We start from the raw sequence: 21,994 nt of genomic DNA, 5'->3' as shown, positions 1-21,994 counted from the left end.
GGCATACACTGGTCTTGTGGTGCGCACACGGACATGCCAATAAATAAATAACATTTTTAGATTTACAATTTGCAAATTGTTCATTCTTGAATATTTCACCAGTCCTGGAAGATTTAAAATTCAATTTCTCATTTGATCCGTGCGTACAAGCAATACATTTATAAAAACCATTAGGTTTTTGGGGGTCCAGTTGTTTGTATCATCTTTTTTTATTTTATTAGTGCCATTTTTAAAAACACTGTGTGCAAGTTTATTCTTTAGATTATTGTTTTTTTTTAATGACTTGTGGGTGTTCGGGTATAGCGTTTCCTAAAATGTGATCTTTTTTTAAATAGACCAATGTTTTCTAAACTTTGTTTTATCTTTCCATCGTCATTATTATATTTTGTAATAAATGTCGTTTTAAAATCCATTGTACAATTTTTATCTTTCTGTATTTTTTTATTAATAATTCCTCTCTATTTAGTTTATTATATTTATCAAAAGCTGTTTTTATTATATCATTATCATATTCACTTTCTATGAATGTCTTTTTTAATACTTCTGATTGTTGAAGAAGACTTAATTTTTTAGACTGTTACGTTTTATTCTATGGAGCTGACCAGGTGGTATATTTTTTACCCATTGGGGGTGATGACAGCTGGATTTTTTGATATAACTATTACTATCAACGGCCTTGAAAAAGTTTTTATAGTAATTTGACCGTCTTCTATATAAATTAATAAATCTAAAAAAGTCTATCTCTACCCTACTTCATTTATGAGTGCAATTTAGATAAAATTATTAATAAAATCGAAAAATATATTACGATTCTCCTCATTTTCCTTCCAGATAAAAAACACGTCATCTATATATCTGTGCCAGGAGACCAGATCCGCGCCCAGTGGGTTGTGGTCCCTTATATGTTCGTTTTAACACACTCCCATAAAAATATTTGCGTAACTGGGTGCGAACCTGAGCCCCATGGCAGTCTCACATTTTCGTAAATAAAATTCATCATCAAACCAAAAATAATTATGTTTTAATATAAAACCAACCCCCTTAATTAAAAAAATGGCATGTTCTGTGGCTAAATTGACATCTGCTGGAATGCCCTTCCCCTCAATATCCAAATAGCACCCTCCCTATCCACCTTTAAAATCCACCTTAAAACACACCAGCTTAACGAAGCACATGAGTAGCTCCGTGGCTGATACTATACACCTCATACATAAAGCTTAGCCCATTGCAGACGCACTTACCAGAAAGCCCTCCTACTGTCTCTGTATGTTCTTCCTACCAACCAATTAGATTGTAAGCTCTTCGGAGCAGGGACTCCTTTTCCTAAATGTTACTTTTATCTCTGAAGCACTTCTTCCTGTTATGTTATTTATTATATTATTATTTGTTATTTATATGATTGGCACGTGTATTACTGCTGTGAAGCGCTATGTACATTAATGGCGCTATATAAATAAAGACATACATACATACCTACATACATACATACATGTATACATGTCAGGAGTAGAACTACAAGTCCCAGCATCCCATGCTGCTGAGTAGTGGGATCAGGGCAGCTTGTTGTGGGTACCGTTGGTTGGGGAAGTGATGTAGAAGCCCGATTCCCTGCTCGAGGCTCTCACTGTTTCCAGGCCCCCTCGGTATTTTGCAGTAGTACATAGTGGCTCCGGATTCATCATTCCATCCTTTGTTCCCAGCTATTTCTGGCGTGCAGCACTTGGCAGGTTCAAAGCCCCGAAGCTGGAAAATACATTTCATAGTGGAAGTGAATGCCAGCTCCTTTTCCTCCACAGATTTCCACGGCTCTGTACAGTAGAAAGCTGTTTTCTTATTAGTTTGTCTATTTTCTTGAGAGAGCCCCTTTATGATGTCTTTTTTTCCTTCGATTTTAAGCCATGCAAAGTCTTGTAAAGCACAAAAAAGATTTAGCTGAGCTTTGCAGCAATGTATCATGTTAATTTGCAGCTGCCAGCAGTTCACACCGTAGAGTATAAGTTTGGCATTCATGCCCCTAACGTGACTTTGTTTTACAATTTGTAATGTTTGCTTCTTAATGTCTGATATAGATAAAAGCGTTCCAAATATAGGCTTGAAAACTCAGAGTAGCACAACAACCTGCATACAATACACAGCACACGATGTACAATACACAGCACACGATGTACAATACACAGCACACGATGTACATTACATAGCATTTAATTCCGGCTGATTTTATTGTAGGATTTTTACAGGATTCGGCTTTGCCGCCGTGGTTCAATGCGGAGTTAATACTCACAATCACAGGCATTTGTTTTTCTCTGTGAATGTGATTGGAAAAACAGCATCAGCCCAAGCACTAAATAATGTCCTTCAGTCCTAATGGGAGCTATGAAAGGATGTCTGTATTATCCACCCGTCCATTCATTATCCTTTCATTTGCATCAATGAGCCTTTCACCAAACAACCTCAGCTGACGGGTTAAGTCAATCAGGGACCGGGCATGTCACATTTTTAACGTGTTTTTTCCATTCTGGCCTTTGAAGATGTTTTTGCTCCATTTCGTCTGCACTCTTTGGTTTTATTGGCAGGTCCTGTTTGCTCCTCCTTTATTCCCTATACCTCTCCGACTTTGCCCTTTGTCATGTACATGTGCGGTCACTTGGACGTGTGCTTGAAAAGGGTGAACATAAACTGCTCGCTCAGTCTGGGTCTCGCGTCCTCGCAGGGCACGTTCATGAGCATGCACACCCCAAATATTCACACAGAACCCCAATTTCTCTGCCTCCACCAGGATTCATTTAATGTCTCGGACTTGAGGAGTCATCCATCCCCCCAAATGCACAAATTTAATAAAACCCACTTTAGCAAAACAGGTTGGCAAAAAGTGTCCGAAAATGAGGACAACCCCTCAATAGGTTAATCGGCTCAATATGCGCTTATTACATGCGTTAATGCGCTTATTACATTTTACATTTAATAAGATAGAACAAGTTTTAGTGATTTATACAAATAAAATACAAAGTGATAAACAGTAAAAGAATAACACACAGTTTTATGAAATGTAAGGTAATAATACCGAAAACCTATACTCCTTTATTCAAACCAAATGCTCCTGTAAACTGGCACCTTAAGGAGCAGGTGTCCCTAGGGGATCATGGGGAGAAAGTGTGACACACACACGCGTGATCTTGTGAGAGAAACTCCAGGTCTGTAGGGATGTGTCCTGGCAGCCACTCGTTATTTCCCCACTAGCCACGGACAGTTTTACCACGTGAGCAATTACTTAATTTGAAATATAAATCAAGGCGTATAAAATACACAATAAATCTCTCCCATTACTACCCAAATACATGGCACCAGCACCATCATATTCCAGGCAACCTCCTGGTCATTCATATATTGAATGTAATGCACTGCGTGGTAACCCTGAGGGGGTGATACATTTTCTACTATTTGTCATAGTGGTTTTAATATTTTCTGCACTTTACCGACCAAGTAAATTCCCAGTTCACAGACGTATTGATATCATCGCTAAGCGTTGTATAGTACGCACATTATTTTTAATTTCTGTGGGCCAGTAATAATAACAATAAACTAATTCCTGTGCAAAAAAAGGGGGGGGGGGAAATCTAGCGCTAACAAAATATATATTAAGTGAATACCCAAATATTCACCGTGAATTAGTGAAGGGCGGCTGCCATTAAGTATCCAAGACTGGCTACCAATGTCAGATAAACACGATACGAAACAAAAGAGAAAATACTTGGTGCCTAGTGATAAAGTCCATATGTAGTGTGATAATAATCACACGTGTTCAGCTGTGTACTTTACACACACACACACACACACACACGTTCAGCTGTGTACTTTACACACACACACACACACACACACACGTTCAGCTGTGTACTTTACACACACACACACACACACACGTTCAGCTGTGTACTTTACACACACACACACACACACACACACACACACACACACGTTCAGCTGTGTACTTTACACACACGTCAGAAGATTAGTACATAAAATATTTGATGCCATCCGTATTTACTGGAAAATAAATGTATTTTCTCTAACGCCGAGATGTATATAAATAAGATGACCACATTCTGGTAATATTGACACTTACTCCTTTATGGCGACACCAAGTTAGTCTTCCTGCCGCTAAAACATTGTACCAGATGTATCAAACGTAGAAAATCTAGCACAGTAGTTTGATTTGCTCGGTGTCGCTCTGAGAATTAGCTAAAAACGAAATCATTGCATCTTTATCTACTTCCCGTGCTCCAAACTCCTTACTTTAGCAAAACTTTAAACTAGACAAATCCTGAGAAACAGACCCTTGCCAGGCCTGCCCTGTTGATGTTTTGCAATATGCTGTAGGTACCTCTGGCAGGTACAGGGTTGAAACTTCAGCACAAACTTGTTTATAGCGCTGCCGTGAGCCGTGTCAGCTGCTTCCTGCTAACACTTGTACAAGACTCCCTTTGCAAGCTGTTCCCTCAATGTCAACCAGTGAGGAATTATTGCTGTTGGCCGAAGGCCTCTGCATTCATATGCAAGTCTTGTGGAGAAGCTAAAAACAGTGAGAATGAGGGCTCACTTCACTCAGAGCTGGCAGAGCTGGGTGGGCGGCCATGACGGTGACTTTATTTACTCATATCTAAACGAGCAGTTCCTCCTACTCATTTTGTTTTTGCCCCTCTCCATATTTTTGCAGGGTGTGAACCGGGTGTCCCCCTGAGCCACACACCACTGTCTTCCCGGTACCTGAGATACTTCCCGGTGAATTTACAGGGTTTAAATCTCCCTCGGGGGAAAAAAATGGCTGCCAAATCTCAGGCCAATAGGAAGCTGCAACATCATCAGTTGTGTTGCGTCCTATTGGATAGCGATTTTAATCCCCTTTCAAAATCCAGGAAGTAATACCGATAACTTCCCCAGTAAGTATCTCTGGTGCTGGGGGTGTCCCGGGCGCTGAAAACAGGGAGGCTCAACTTCCGGAAAAAAACCCTATACAAAAAACAGGTTAATTAGGTGTACCCAAATCCGACCCCTCCAAGTCACGGCCCCAAGCTGTGATCTACATGTTTAGGGATCCCCAATTTGCTGGATGGTGCTAAGCCTTGGTGCAGGGGAGCGCAAACTTTTTAAGCTGCGCCCCCCTGCCAGGCCTCCCCCGGTCTCCCGCCCCCTCTCCTACCTTCCACATGCGTCAATGATGCTCCGGAGTCGTGTGACGTCACGACCCCGCAGTGTTATTTCACACCGTGTTGCCATGGAGACACGTCTGAAACAAGGTATGTTTCCTTGTTGCAGAGGCCTCGCGCGATCCCCGGCACTAAATTAAATGCCTGGGGGACGAGCACGTGCCTCTGCAACGGCCCGCGCTCCCCCCCCCCCCCCCCGTTTGCGCACCGCTGCCTTAGTGTATCTTAAAGGGCCATTTACTTGAATTCTGGGTGATAAGCCAGACTTTTAAGTCTTCCATCACCGTTAAAAGCAGGGACTCGCTAAATAAAGCCGTGGTGCTATCCTAGACATCGCCGCGCGGGCGGCTGGCGGTTTTGTAGCTCTTGGGTCTTCTAAAACATTGCAGGGTCAGGTCACTTTAGCAAAGGGCTGACCACAAAACGTAGCCGTGGCGTCAGGAAGCAACAAGACACGTATAGCCACGTATAGGAGAGTGTAAACTGGTAGATAACCTGCCAAAGGAATCGGAGCCCTGACGCGACGCCATCATGTGTAAGCGCGTTCAGCACGGAACGTACCGTGCACCTCGCAGGTAACCCGCTCAATCATTAACCCGCTCAATCATTAACCCGCTCAATCATTAACCCGCTCAATCATTAACCCGCTCAAACATTAACCCGCTTAATCATTAACCCGCTCAATCATTAACCCGCTCAATCATTAACCCGCTCAATCATTAACCCGCTCAATCATTAAACCGCTCAATCATTAAACCGCTCAATCATTAACCCGCTCAATCATTAACCCGCTCAATCATTAACCCGCTCAATCATTAACCCGCTCAATCATTAACCCGCTCAATCATTAACCCGCTCAAACATTAACCCGCTTAATCATTAACCCGCTCAATCATTAACCCGCTCAATCATTAACCCGCTCAATCATTAACCCGCTCAATCATTAAACCGCTCAATCATTAAACCGCTCAATCATTAACCCGCTCAATCATTAACCCGCTCAATCATTAACCCGCTCAATCATTAACCCGCTCAATCATTAACCCGCTCAATCATTAAACCGCTCAATCATTAAACCGCTCAATCATTAACCCGCTCAATCATTAACCCGCTCAATCATTAACCCGCTCAATCATTAACCCGCTCAATCATTAACCCGCTCAATCATTAACCCGCTCAATCATTAAACCGCTCAATCATTAAACCGCTCAATCATTAACCCGCTCAATCATTAACCCGCTCAATCATTAACCCGCTCAATCATTAAACCGCTCAATCATTAACCCGCTCAATCATTAACCCGCTCAATCATTAAACCGCTCAATCATTAACCCGCTCAATCATTGCCTGATCTCGAAGGACAGTTGAAACAAGTTTTCCTTGGCATGTTAGAGCCTTAAAGCAGCATGAGTTTGTCAGGAAATGCATTGCTTCTCCCCGATGTGTTCCCTCGCTGCTTCTCCCCGATGTATTCCCTCGCTGCTTCTCCCCGATGTATTCCCTCGCTGCTTCTCCCCGATGTATTCCCTCGCTGCTTCTCCCCGATGTATTCCCTCGCTGCTTCTCCCCGATGTGTTCCCTCGCTGCTTCTCCCCGATGTATTCCCTCGCTGCTTCTCCCCGATGTGTTCCCTCGCTGCTTCTCCCCGATGTATTCCCTCGCTGCTTCTCCCCGATGTGTTCCCTCGCTGCTTCTCCCCGATGTGTTCCCTCGCTGCTTCTCCCCGATGTGTTCCCTCGCTGCTTCTCCCTGATGTATTCCCTCGCTGCTTCTCCCCGATGTGTTCCCTCGCTGCTTCTCCCCGATGTGTTCCCTCGCTGCTTCTCCCCGATGTGTTCCCTCGCTGCTTCTCCCCGATGTGTTCCCTCGCTGCTTCTCCCCGATGTGTTCCCTCGCTGCTTCTCCCCGATGTATTCCCTCGCTGCTTCTCCCCGATGTGTTCCCTCGCTGCTTCTCCCCGATGTATTCCCTCGCTGCTTCTCCCCGATGTATTCCCTCGCTGCTTCTCCCCGATGTGTTCCCTCGCTGCTTCTCCCCGATGTATTCCCTCGCTGCTTCTCCCCGATGTATTCCCTCGCTGCTTCTCCCCGATGTATTCCCTCGCTGCTTCTCCCCGATGTATTCCCTCGCTGCTTCTCCCCGATGTGTTCCCTCGCTGCTTCTCCCCGATGTGTCCCTCGCTGCTTCTCCCCGATGTATTCCCTCGCTGCTTCTCCCCGATGTGTTCCCTCGCTGCTTCTCCCCGATGTATTCCATGTGCCGCGCGCATCCGCTGTTTTTTCTGTTTGTCCTCTAGTCCTATCTCTCTTTTCAATCTGGAAAGCCCAAGGCCAGACGAGCACCGCTCCACTGCTTACAAACCTTTGCCGAGGTCACTGTGCAGAGATATCCAGCGGTAGAGCCGTCTGCAGGAATGTGAGCTTGGGGCGGGGGACATGGTTTGTTCAGTCCTCAGATACAACTCTGTGGCTGCTGGACTCGATAACTGTGTAACTCAGGGGTTCTCAACTCCAGTCCTCAAGACCCCCCAACAGGTAATACCTAACGTAGCAAACAACAGTTACTTCCACAATCTATACCATAAAGAGGAAGGTTTGGGTTCCAGGTGTGGCACTACTCTTAAAGCAGAGGTGTACTCATCAAAGTGTCTTGCCTGGGATAGGGGAAAATGGCCACGTAGTTGGAGGCTTTATGAAACGCAAAGGCAATTTACATTCAATCTTCTGCTCATTAATGGGGAGCAGAAAGGAGACGGCATGTATGAGTTACACCGGGGGTCCTCAACTCCAGTCAGGACCCCCCAACAGGTCAGATTTTCAGAATATCCCAGTCAAAGACTGAGCCACTGATTGAGCCACCTGTGCTGAAGCAGGGATATCCTGAAAACCTTGGCTGGAGCTGAGAACCCGTGGTGTACCTCACATATACAGTATCCTCTTTATGGTACAGGTATAGATTGTGGAAATAACTCTTGTTTGCTGCGTTAGGAATTAAGGGAAGGGGGGAACACGCACTTCTCACTAACAATAGCTGCAGGGCAGAATGAAATGCAGGCGCTCCTTGGCAACGCCCTCCGTAATTAGCCCTTAATGAGACTAAAACTTATTGCACCTCGCACACCAAATACCCAGCGGCGTGTTCCCAGACTGTTGCTGAGACCTGTTAGAACGGCGTTCCCCATGTTTAGTAAGCAGCGCTATTCTAGTAACCACCTTCCAGCGCTGGGAAACGGCGTGCGGCCACTGAAGTGAACGGGTTTGAGACCTGCTCAATGAACACGGGCCTTCAGTCTCCCCGTCTTAAACGCATGATGTCTAGTGAACAGAGGGTAGAATAATATGTGTATACTTATCTAAGTACAGTATAAACTTAAAGATGCGGTTATTTATATTCTTTTTATGTATGCTGTAGCAATCTAGTCATTTGGGGGGGTTAAAATAACTGCAATTCTCTGCCATAAGAAGTGGGGGTTATGCTGCATGTTAATGTGCACGGTCCCGTTTTAACCCCCGCACCTTGCTACAGAAAACACCATTTTACAGGAGAAATATAAAAGAAATAAAACAGAGATATTTATGGGAACTGCCTCTCGGTGTAGTAAAAGTAAATGTCTCGCACCCCGCGTACGCGCGGCGATTACGCGTAGAAGTGATGTTTGTGGGAGGGACACATCTCTTATAGTAAATGTCTCGCACCTCGCGTACGCGCGGCGATTACGCATAGAAGTGATGTTTGTGGGAGGGACACATCTCTTATAGTAAATGTCTCGCACCTCGCGTACGCGCGGCGATTACGCGTAGAAGTGATGTTTGTGGGAGGGATACATCTCTTATAGTAAATGTCTCGCTCCTCGCGTACGCGCGGCAATTACGCGTAGAAGTGATGTTTGTGGGAGGGACACATCTCTTATAGTAAATGTCTCGCTCCTCGCGTACGCGCGGCGATTACGCGTAGAAGTGATGTTTGTGGGAGGGACACATCTCTTATAGTAAATGTCTCGCTCCTCGCGTACGCGCGGCGATTACGCGTAGAAGTGATGTTTGTGGGAGGGATACATCTCTTATAGTAAATGTCTCGCTCCTCGCGTACGCGCGGCGATTACGCGTAGAAGTGATGTTTGTGGGAGGGACACATCTCTTATAGTAAATGTCTCGCACCTCGCGTACGCGCGGCGATTACGCGTAGAAGTGATGTTTGTGGGAGGGACACATCTCTTATAGTAAATGTCTCGCACCTCGCGTACGCGCGGCGATTACGCGTAGAAGTGATGTTTGTGGGAGGGACACATCTCTTATAGTAAATGTCTCGCACCTCGCGTACGCGCGGCGATTACACGTAGAAGTGATGTTTGTGGGAGGGACACATCTCTTATAGTAAATGTCTCGCTCCTCGCGTACGCGCGGCGATTACGCGTAGAAGTGATGTTTGTGGGAGGGACACATCTCTTATAGTAAATGTCTCGCACCTCGCGTACGCGCGGCGATTACGCGTAGAAGTGATGTTTGTGGGAGGGATACATCTCTTATAGTATATGTCTCGCACCTCGCGTACGCGCGGCGATTACGCGTAGAAGTGATGTTTGTGGGAGGGACACATCTCTTATAGTAAATGTCTCGCACCCCGCGTACGCGCGGCGATTACGCGTAGAAGTGATGTTTGTAGGAGGGACACATGTCTTATAGTAAATGTCTCGCACCTCGCGTACGCGCGGCGATTACGTGTAGAAGTGATGTTTGTAGGAGGGACACATCTCTTATAGTAAATGTCTCGCACCTCGCGTACGCGCGGCGATTACGCGTAGAAGTGATGTTTGTGGGAGGGATACATCTCTTATAGTAAATGTCTCGCACCCCGCGTACGCGCGGCGATTACGCGTAGAAGTGATGTTTGTGGGAGGGACACATCTCTTATAGTAAATGTCTCGCTCCTCGCGTACGCGCGGCGATTACGCGTAGAAGTGATGTTTGTGGGAGGGACACATCTCTTATAGTAAATGTCTCGCACCTCGCGTACGCGCGGCGATTACGCGTAGAAGTGATGTTTGTGGGAGGGACACATCTCTTATAGTAAATGTCTCGCACCTCGCGTACGCGCGGCGATTACGCGTAGAAGTGATGTTTGTGGGAGGGACACATCTCTTATAGTAAATGTCTCGCACCTCGCGTACGCGCGGCGATTACGCGTAGAAGTGATGTTTGTGGGAGGGACACATCTCTTATAGTAAATGTCTCGCACCTCGCGTACGCGCGGCGATTACGCGTAGAAGTGATGTTTGTGGGAGGGACACATCTCTTATAGTAAATGTCTCGCACCTCGCGTACGCGCGGCGATTACGCGTAGAAGTGATGTTTGTGGGAGGGATACATCTCTTATAGTAAATGTCTCGCACCTCGCGTACGCGCGGCGATTACGCGTAGAAGTGATGTTTGTGGGAGGGACACATCTCTTATAGTAAATATCTCGCACCTCGCGTACGCGCGGCGATTACCCGTAGAAGCGATGTTTGTGGGAGGGACACATCTCTTATAGTAAATGTCTCGCACCTCGCGTACGCGCGGCGATTACGCGTAGAAGCGATGTTTGTGGGAGGGATACATCTCTTATAGTAAATGTCTCGCTCCTCGCGTACGCGCGGCGATTACGCGCAGAAGTGATGTTTGTGGGAGGGACACATCTCTTATAGTAAATGTCTCGCACCTCGCGTACGCGCGGCGATTACGCGCAGAAGTGATGTTTGTGGGAGGGACACATCTCTTATAGTAAATGTCTCGCGCCTCGCGTACGCGCGGCGATTACGCGTAGAAGCGATGTTTGTGGGAGGGACACATCTCTTATAGTAAATGTCTCGCACCTCGCGTACGCGCGGCGATTACGCGTAGAAGCGATGTTTGTGGGAGGGACACATCTCTTATAGTAAATGTCTCGCACCTCGCGTACGCGCGGCGATTACGCGTAGAAGTGATGTTTGTGGGAGGGACACATCTCTTATAGTAAATGTCTCGCACCTCGCGTACGCGCGGCGATTACGCGTAGAAGTGATGTTTGTGGGAGGGATACATCTCTTATAGTAAATGTCTCGCACCTCGCGTACGCGCGGCGATTACCCGTAGAAGTGATGTTTGTGGGAGGGACACATCTCTTATAGTAAATGTCTCGCACCTCGCGTACGCGCGGCGATTACGCGTAGAAGTGATGTTTGTGGGAGGGATACATCTCTTATAGTAAATGTCTCGCACCTCGCGTACGCGCGGCGATTACACGTAGAAGTGATGTTTGTGGGAGGGACACATCTCTTATAGTAAATGTCTCGCACCTCGCGTACGCGCGGCGATTACGCGTAGAAGTGATGTTTGTGGGAGGGACACATCTCTTATAGTAAATGTCTCGCTCCTCGCGTACGCGCGGCGATTACGCGTAGAAGTGATGTTTGTGGGAGGGACACATCTCTTATAGTAAATGTCTCGCTCCTCGCGTACGCGCGGCGATTACGCGTAGAAGTGATGTTTGTGGGAGGGACACATCTCTTATAGTAAATGTCTCGCTCCTCGCGTACGCGCGGCGATTACGCGTAGAAGTGATGTTTGTGGGAGGGACACATCTCTTATAGTAAATGTCTCGCACCTCGCGTACGCGCGGCGATTACGCGTAGAAGTGATGTTTGTGGGAGGGACACATCTCTTATAGTAAATGTCTCGCACCTCGCGTACGCGCGGCGATTACGCGTAGAAGTGATGTTTGTGGGAGGGATACATCTCTTATAGTAAATGTCTCGCACCTCGCGTACGCGCGGCGATTACGCGTAGAAGCGATGTTTGTGGGAGGGACACATCTCTTATAGTAAATGTCTCGCACCTCGCGTACGCGCGGCGATTACGCGTAGAAGTGATGTTTGTAGGAGGGACACATCTCTTATAGTAAATGTCTCGCTCCTCGCGTACGCGCGGCGATTACGCGTAGAAGCGATGTTTGTGGGAGGGATACATCTCTTATAGTAAATGTCTCGCACCTCGCGTACGCGCGGCGATTACGCGTAGAAGTGATGTTTGTGGGAGGGACACATCTCTTATAGTAAATGTCTCGCACCTCGCGTACGCGCGGCGATTACGCGTAGAAGTGATGTTTGTGGGAGGGACACATCTCTTATAGTAAATGTCTCGCACCTCGCGTACGCGCGGCGATTACGCGTAGAAGCGATGTTTGTAGGAGGGACACATCTCTTATAGTAAATGTCTCGCTCCTCGCGTACGCGCGGCGATTACGCGTAGAAGTGATGTTTGTGGGAGGGACACATCTCTTATAGTAAATGTCTCGCACCTCGCGTACGCGCGGCGATTACGCATAGAAGTGATGTTTGTGGGAGGGATACATCTCTTATAGTAAATGTCTCGCACCTCGCGTACGCGCGGCGATTACGCGTAGAAGCGATGTTTGTAGGAGGGACACATCTCTTATAGTAAATGTCTCGCACCTCGCGTACGCGCGGCGATTACCCGTAGAAGTGATGTTTGTGGGAGGGATACATCTCTTATAGTAAATGTCTCGCACCTCGCGTACGCGCGGCGATTACGCGTAGAAGCGATGTTTGTAGGAGGGACACATCTCTTATAGTAAATGTCTCGCACCTCGCGTACGCGCGGCGATTACACGTAGAAGTGATGTTTGTGGGAGGGATACATCTCTTATAGTAAATGTCTCGCACCTCGCGTACGCGCGGCGATTACGCGTAGAAGTGATGTTTGTGGGAGGGACACATCTCTTATAGTAAATGTCTCGCGCCTCGCGTACGCGCGGCGATTACGCGTAGAAGTGATGTTTGTGGGAGGGACACATCTCTTATAGTAAATGTCTCGCGCCTCGCGTACGCGCGGCGATTACGCGTAGAAGTGATGTTTGTGGGAGGGACACATCTCTTATAGTAAATGTCTCGCTCCTCGCGTACGCGCGGCGATTACACGTAGAAGTGATGTTTGTGGGAGGGACACATCTCTTATAGTAAATGTCTCGCACCTCGCGTACGCGCGGCGATTACGCGTAGAAGTGATGTTTGTGGGAGGGACACATCTCTTATAGTAAATGTCTCGCTCCTCGCGTACGCGCGGCGATTACGCGTAGAAGCGATGTTTGTGGGAGGGACACATCTCTTATAGTAAATGTCTCGCACCTCGCGTACGCGCGGCGATTACGCGTAGAAGTGATGTTTGTAGGAGGGACACATCTCTTATAGTAAATGTCTCGCACCTCGCGTACGCGCGGCGATTACCCGTAGGAGCGATGTTTGTGGGAGGGATACATCTCTTATAGTAAATGTCTCGCACCCCGCGTACGCGCGGCGATTACGCGTAGAAGTGATGTTTGTGGGAGGGACACATCTCTTATAGTAAATGTCTCGCACCTCGCGTACGCGCGGCGATTACACGTAGAAGTGATGTTTGTAGGAGGGATACATCTCTTATAGTAAATGTCTCGCACCTCGCGTACGCGCGGCGATTACGCGTAGAAGTGATGTTTGTGGGAGGGACACATCTCTTATAGTAAATGTCTCGCACCTCGCGTACGCGCGGCGATTTCGCGTAGAAGCGATGTTTGTGGGAGGGACACATCTCTTATAGTAAATGTCTCGCACCTCGCGTACGCGCGGCGATTTCGCGTAGAAGTGGTGTTTGTGGGAGGGACACATCTCTTATAGTAAATGTCTCGCACCTCGCGTACGCGCGGCGATTACACGTAGAAGTGATGTTTGTGGGAGGGACACATCTCTTATAGTAAATGTCTCGCACCTCGCGTACGCGCGGCGATTACGCGTAGAAGCGATGTTTGTGGGAGGGACACATCTCTTATAGTAAATGTCTCGCACCTCGCGTACGCGCGGCGATTACGCGTAGAAGTGATGTTTGTGGGAGGGACACATCTCTTATAGTAAATGTCTCGCACCTCGCGTACGCGCGGCGATTACGCGTAGAAGTGATGTTTGTAGGAGGGACACATCTCTTATAGTAAATGTCTCGCACCTCGCGTACGCGCGGCGATTACGCGTAGAAGTGATGTTTGTGGGAGGGACACATCTCTTATAGTAAATGTCTCGCACCCCGCGTACGCGCGGCGATTACGCGTAGAAGTGATGTTTGTGGGAGGGACACATCTCTTATAGTAAATGTCTCGCACCTCGCGTACGCGCGGCGATTACACGTAGAAGTGATGTTTGTGGGAGGGACACATCTCTTATAGTAAATGTCTCGCACCTCGCGTACGCGCGGCGATTACGCGTAGAAGCGATGTTTGTGGGAGGGACACATCTCTTATAGTAAATGTCTCGCGCCTCGCGTACGCGCGGCGATTACGCGTAGAAGTGATGTTTGTGGGAGGGACACATCTCTTATAGTAAATGTCTCGCACCTCGCGTACGCGCGGCGATTACGCGTAGGAGCGATGTTTGTGGGAGGGATACATCTCTTATAGTAAACGTCTCGCACCTCGCGTACGCGCGGCGATTACGCGTAGAAGTGATGTTTGTGGGAGGGATACATCTCTTATAGTAAATGTCTCGCACCTCGCGTACGCGCGGCGATTACGTGTAGAAGCGATGTTTGTGGGAGGGACACATCTCTTATAGTAAATGTCTCGCACCTCGCGTACGCGCGGCGATTACGCGTAGAAGTGATGTTTGTGGGAGGGACACATCTCTTATAGTAAATGTCTCGCACCTCGCGTACGCGCGGCGATTACGCGTAGAAGTGATGTTTGTGGGAGGGACACATCTCTTATAGTAAATGTCTCGCACCCCGCGTACGCGCGGCGATTACGCGTAGAAGTGATGTTTGTGGGAGGGACACATCTCTTATAGTAAATGTCTCGCGCCTCGCGTACGCGCGGCGATTACGCGTAGAAGTGATGTTTGTGGGAGGGACACATCTCTTATAGTAAATGTCTCGCACCTCGCGTACGCGCGGCGATTACGCGTAGAAGTGATGTTTGTGGGAGGGACACATCTCTTATAGTAAATGTCTCGCACCTCGCGTACGCGCGGCGATTACCCGTAGAAGCGATGTTTGTGGGAGGGACACATCTCTTATAGTAAATGTCTCGCTCCTCGCGTACGCGAGGCGATTACCCGTAGAAGCGATGTTTGTAGGAGGGACACATCTCTTATAGTAAATGTCTCGCACCTCGCGTACGCGCGGCGATTACGCGTAGAAGTGATGTTTGTGGGAGGGACACATCTCTTATAGTAAATGTCTCGCTCCTCGCGTACGCGCGGCGATTACGCGTAGAAATGATGTTTGTGGGAGGGATACATCTCTTATAGTAAATGTCTCGCACCTCGCGTACGCGCGGCGATTACGCGTAGAAATGATGTTTGTGGGAGGGATACATCTCTTATAGTAAACGTCTCGCACCTCGCGTACGCGCGGCGATTACGCGTAGAAGTGATGTTTGTGGGAGGGATACATCTCTTATAGTAAATGTCTCGCACCTCGCGTACGCGCGGCGATTACGCGTAGAAGTGATGTTTGTGGGAGGGACACATCTCTTATAGTAAATGTCTCGCACCTCGCGTACGCGCGGCGATTACGCGTAGAAGTGATGTTTGTAGGAGGGACACATCTCTTATAGTAAATGTCTCGCACCTCGCGTACGCGCGGCGATTACGCGTAGAAGTGATGTTTGTAGGAGGGACACATCTCTTATAGTAAATGTCTCGCACCTCGCGTACGCGCGGCGATTACGCGTAGAAGTGATGTTTGTGGGAGGGATACATCTCTTATAGTAAATGTCTCGCTCCTCGCGTACGCGCGGCGATTACGCGTAGAAATGATGTTTGTGGGAGGGATACATCTCTTATAGTAAATGTCTCGCACCTCGCGTACGCGCGGCGATTACGTGTAGAAGTGATGTTTGTGGGAGGGATACATCTCTTATAGTAAATGTCTCGCACCTCGCGTACGCGCGGCGATTACGCGTAGAAGTGATGTTTGTGGGAGGGACACATCTCTTATAGTAAATGTCTCGCACCTCGCGTACGCGCGGCGATTACGCGTAGAAGTGATGTTTGTAGGAGGGACACATCTCTTATAGTAAATGTCTCGCACCTCGCGTACGCGCGGCGATTACGCGTAGAAGCGATGTTTGTGGGAGGGACACATCTCTTATAGTAAATGTCTCGCTCCTCGCGTACGCGCGGCGATTACGCGTAGAAGTGATGTTTGTGGGAGGGACACATCTCATAGTAAATGTCTCGCACCTCGCGTACGCGCGGCGATTACACGTAGAAGTGATGTTTGTGGGAGGGACACATCTCTTATAGTAAATGTCTCGCTCCTCGCGTACGCGCGGCGATTACGTGTAGAAGTGATGTTTGTGGGAGGGACACATCTCTTATAGTAAATATCTCGCACCTCGCGTACGCGCGGCGATTACGCGTAGAAGCGTTGTTTGTAGGAGGGACACATCTCTTATAGTAAATGTCTCGCACCTCGCGTACGCGCGGCGATTACGCGTAGAAGTGATGTTTGTAGGAGGGACACATCTCTTATAGTAAATGTCCCGCACCTCGCGTACGCGCGGCGATTACGCGTAGAAGTGATGTTTGTGGGAGGGACACATCTCTTATAGTAAATGTCTCGCACCTCGCGTACGCGCGGCGATTACGCGTAGAAGTGATGTTTGTGGGAGGGACACATCTCTTATAGTAAATGTCTCGCACCTCGCGTACGCGCGGCGATTACGCGTAGAAGTGATGTTTGTGGGAGGGACACATCTCTTATAGTAAATGTCTCGCGCCTCGCGTACGCGCGGCGATTACGCGTAGAAGTGATGTTTGTGGGAGGGACACATCTCTTATAGTAAATGTCTCGCTCCTCGCGTACGCGCGGCGATTACGCGTAGAAGTGATGTTTGTGGGAGGGACACATCTCTTATAGTAAATGTCTCGCTCCTCGCGTACGCGCGGCGATTACGCGTAGAAGGGATGTTTGTGGGAGGGACACATCTCATAGTAAATGTCTCGCACCTCGCGTACGCGCGGCGATTACGCGTAGAAGTGATGTTTGTGGGAGGGATACATCTCTTATAGTAAATGTCTCGCACCTCGCGTACGCGCGGCGATTACGCGTAGAAGCGATGTTTGTGGGAGGGATACATCTCTTATAGTAAATGTCTCGCACCTCGCGTACGCGCGGCGATTACGCGTAGAAGCGATGTTTGTGGGAGGGATACATCTCTTATAGTAAATGTCTCGCACCTCGCGTACGCGCGGCGATTACGTGTAGAAGTGATGTTTGTGGGAGGGATACATCTCTTATAGTAAATATCTCGCACCTCGCGTACGCGCGGCGATTACGCGTAGAAGTGATGTTTGTGGGAGGGACACATCTCTTATAGTAAATGTCTCGCACCTCGCGTACGCGCGGCGATTACGCGTAGAAGTGATGTTTGTGGGAGGGACACATCTCTTATAGTAAATGTCTCGCACCTCGCGTACGCGCGGCGATTACGCGTAGAAGCGATGTTTGTGGGAGGGATACATCTCTTATAGTAAATGTCTCGCACCTCGCGTACGCGCGGCGATTACGCGTAGAAGTGATGTTTGTGGGAGGGACACATCTCTTATAGTAAATGTCTCGCTCCTCGCGTACGCGCGGCGATTACGCGTAGAAGTGATGTTTGTGGGAGGGACACATCTCTTATAGTAAATGTCTCGCGCCTCGCGTACGCGCGGCGATTACGCGTAGAAGTGATGTTTGTGGGAGGGATACATCTCTTATAGTAAATGTCTCGCACCTCGCGTACGCGCGGCGATTACGCGTAGAAGTGATGTTTGTGGGAGGGACACATCTCTTATAGTAAATGTCTCGCACCTCGCGTACGCGCGGCGATTACGCGTAGAAGTGATGTTTGTGGGAGGGACACATCTCTTATAGTAAATGTCTCGCTCCTCGCGTACGCGCGGCGATTACGCGTAGAAGTGATGTTTGTGGGAGGGACACATCTCTTATAGTAAATGTCTCGCACCTCGCGTACGCGCGGCGATTACGCGTAGAAGTGATGTTTGTGGGAGGGACACATCTCTTATAGTAAATGTCTCGCACCTCGCGTACGCGCGGCGATTACGCGTAGAAGTGATGTTTGTGGGAGGGACACATCTCTTATAGTAAATGTCTCGCACCTCGCGTACGCGCGGCGATTACGCGTAGAAGCGATGTTTGTGGGAGGGATACATCTCTTATAGTAAATGTCTCGCACCTCGCGTACGCGCGGCGATTACCCGTAGAAGTGATGTTTGTGGGAGGGACACATCTCTTATAGTAAATATCTCGCGCCTCGCGTACGCGCGGCGATTACCCATAGAAGTGATGTTTGTGGGAGGGATACATCTCTTATAGTAAATGGTTTTAGAAAACACAATCAGTGGGAAATGGACTTAAGCTGGAATGTCTTCTTCGTAGAGTATGCCCCATACATTGCAGAATAAAAGCATCAGTCCCTTTATCTCGAGCATTTTCTCAGCTAATTATAAGATATAGATATAAGAAATAGACTAGATATAAGAATAGATATAAGATACGTTCTCATGGACATTAACATGCCCCCCCCTGGCGATGGTATTCCTGATGATTTCATGGCGTCTGCTTTTCACAGGTGTGACATAACACCATCAATATTCCTTCGTTTGGAGGCTGACAGCTTGTAAAAACAAGCAAGCATTGGTATTTGACAGGCACTATGCGGTGCAGGGCGTGCAGGAGGAAACGCTTTGGTTCTTGTGCTCCCGGACGGCTCTTTTACAGTAATCTGGGTGTTTGATGGTTACTTTCCGTGTTTTGGACTTTTGACTACATAAAGTACAATTATTCTCTGAAATACCTGCACTAAATGTCCACAATGTTCACTTTTGTCCCAGACATGATGTTGCTGACGGAAACCTTTCCATGGAGGTATGCAGAACATGTTAGCCCTGAAACAATTGTTTTAACTGTTACAAATACAGCCACACAGCCCCATTCACAGGGAAACTGGGCCTGGCATGGAACAGCTCATAGCATCGGAATGCATAGCTCAAGGGGAAACTCTCTTCTAAGCAAATGTCGTCACCCAGGAACAAGAAATTCATTGTGGGTCGATGATGTCGCATCAGGAAACTTGTATCCCACTAAACAAATCTCTGATTTCACTTCGTAAAGTTATGGAACAGCCACAGTTGTAAAAAAATGCAGCTGTGAACTTTCTGTAGCCCTCTGAATACCAGAGCGTCTGCACAGCGCCGAATGGGCGATGGGGGCCTATTAAAACTGGGTATAAACTTTACTCCATGTTTTCTCCGCACTGTCTTGGATAGTCTGCACAGATAAAATTAACCACAATGAATTGCAGGGCCCTGTGGCAGCAAAATGCTGCAGGAGGTGACAAAATGTTCTCCTCAGTTATGAGAACCAGGCTTGGACCCTATGGGAATGTTAGAGTAATTTGCCAATGCTCCAGCAGAGCCAAAGGGGTTGTTCATTAAACGGCTGTAGGGGAAATCGGGGGAGCTCTCCCATTAACTTTGGCACTGTCACAGTATAAGGAATAATCCACAACGTATCTAAAAGTTGCAATTTGCACATTTTTGTCATGTTTACTTATGAGCAATAAAAGATATTCTGCATGTACGGCAGGCATATTCAGGCCTGTGTTTTCAGAAAGTGGTCAGTCTTTTTGGATAGTCCATACTAATACATATTAATACTAAACTGCCCTCATACACCTGTGCAAAGGGTGCATCTCACAATGTTACAGACTGTTGATACACTTCACTGGGAATGACAATGTATCATGCCACAATGACCAATGGAATTGTCACATGTGTTCAGTAACTAATTCCTATTCTGGTTGGACCAGTAACTGGGGAATAGTTCAGAGCTGAAGACCCAATGCATTGCTGACTCTCTGTTTCTCTGATTCCCAGTTGGACCAGCTAGATAAGGCTGCAGAAGCTGCTCACACATTCTTTATGGCCAATCCAGAGCACATGGAAATACAGCATAACCTAGACACCTACCAAACCATGACAGATCTCCCTCTGGTTGACAGGGAGCGACGGGCTCATGTGGTGAGTGCACACAGGCTTTTCCTTGACCCCATGTTATGTAGCCAGGCCTTGAGTACAGAGGGTACCTAAAGTTTAGATGGCATGGGAAAAAGACATAAGCTTCTGTATACAAATGCGCAATATCAGATCATTTGACAAACTTTGCCATGTCCTGTACTTTGTCACATTTGTCTACAACAAGAGACTAAAAGGCCCTAATTATACATACAACCTGCACTTAGATGCAGCATTAGGGACGTTTTGCCTCATGTGGTAGACATTTGGTCACAAACTCAGTAGCGCTCCAAATGACACTATATATATATATATATATATATAAAGCAGAAAGTGACTAAAAGGCCCTAATTATACATACAACCTGCACATATACAATGTAGTGTGTTTGGGGTTTGAGCTTGCTGACTGTGTATGTCACATTGTTGATGTTATAAGATCATTCCCCCTGTGTTCAGTCATATCGTCTCTCTGGTTGTCTTTCTAAACTCGGTGCCTCTGTTCCTGCGATGCTGTCACCGGTCCCAGCGCAAGGACCAAAATAATCATCTCTTTGCAACCTTTTCAGATACTCAGATGCATGTATATATGTATATTGTTTATATGTATATGTGTTTATATGTATATATGTTTATATGTATATATGTATATATGTATATATGTATATATGTATATATGTATATTGTTTATATGTATATATGTATATATGTATATTCTTTATATGTATATATGTATATATATGGAACACACAATAGATGCCGCAATCAAATCACCCTTGTGTGATTAAATAATCAGTTAACCAGAGGTCAAGGTAAAAGGTAACCCTCTGGTGGTGCTACCGACCCAAAGGAATAATATGACTAAAAAGGAGGGAGAGTAGGGTCAAAAAGGTGCACTCAAATGCTGAATTATGAAAAATAGAAATGGACTTTATTAACAAAGAGTATAAAAAACACAAAAGACAGACCCACACAATGTATATATGTTTATATGTATATAGTTTATATGTATATATGTTTATATGTATATATGTATATATGTATATATGTTTATATGTATATTGTTTATATGTATATATGTATATATGTTTATATGTATATATGTATATTGTTTATATGTTTATATGTTTATATGTATATATGTATATATGTTTATATGTATATATGTATATTGTTTATATGTATATTCTTTATATGTATATATGACCATAGCACATTTTAAACACTCATCTATCACTCGGGTTCTTCAATTTTGCAGAATCAGACCCATATTTACCTGACTATATTAACCCTTCGTGCACACTTCAGATCATTCATTTGAATTGGCTTTAAAAGGGCAATCCACCTTAACCAGCCCCCTATTCGGTATAGGGTGGGAATAAAGCATGGCCCCCAGAGCTGCACCATGCGTATTTAAGCTTCGGGGATCCCACGGTTGCATGAGATACGGGTGAAGTTATCGGTATCACTTCCTGGGGTTTTAAAGTGGATTCAAAGGACTGTCCAATAGGAAGCCGCACCCGGTGGTGTTTCGGCTTCCAATTGACCTGAAATGTAGCAGCCATTTTATTTCTCCCCCAAGGGTGGAGATTAAAACTACGGTAAGTTACTTCACTGGTAGGTACCTTGGTAACCGAGGGTTCCCCAAAGCTACAAATTGTGGTGATCTGGGCAGCCATTTTGTTTGGCTGTGTTTGCCTCCCCTTGGTTCG

General features: G+C 46.9%; 1 protein-coding gene across 1 annotated transcript in view; it reads left to right on the top strand.

The window, feature by feature from the left end:
- The window catches only part of P3H2 (prolyl 3-hydroxylase 2), a 136,140-nt gene that overhangs the window by 61,433 nt on the left and 52,713 nt on the right, over positions 1–21,994 (top strand). Inside the window, exon 2 of the mRNA XM_075571036.1 lies at positions 20,146–20,289. Within this exon, the coding sequence (XP_075427151.1) occupies positions 20,146–20,289 (144 nt within the window). The remainder of the gene's footprint in view (positions 1–20,145; positions 20,290–21,994) is intronic.

The sequence above is a fragment of the Ascaphus truei genome, chromosome 14 (assembly GCF_040206685.1).
Source record: "Ascaphus truei isolate aAscTru1 chromosome 14, aAscTru1.hap1, whole genome shotgun sequence".
In the NCBI taxonomy this organism is placed as follows: Eukaryota; Metazoa; Chordata; class Amphibia; order Anura; family Ascaphidae; genus Ascaphus; species Ascaphus truei.
Note: the sequence above shows the minus strand (reverse complement) of the source record. Positions and strands in the feature narration are given on the sequence as shown.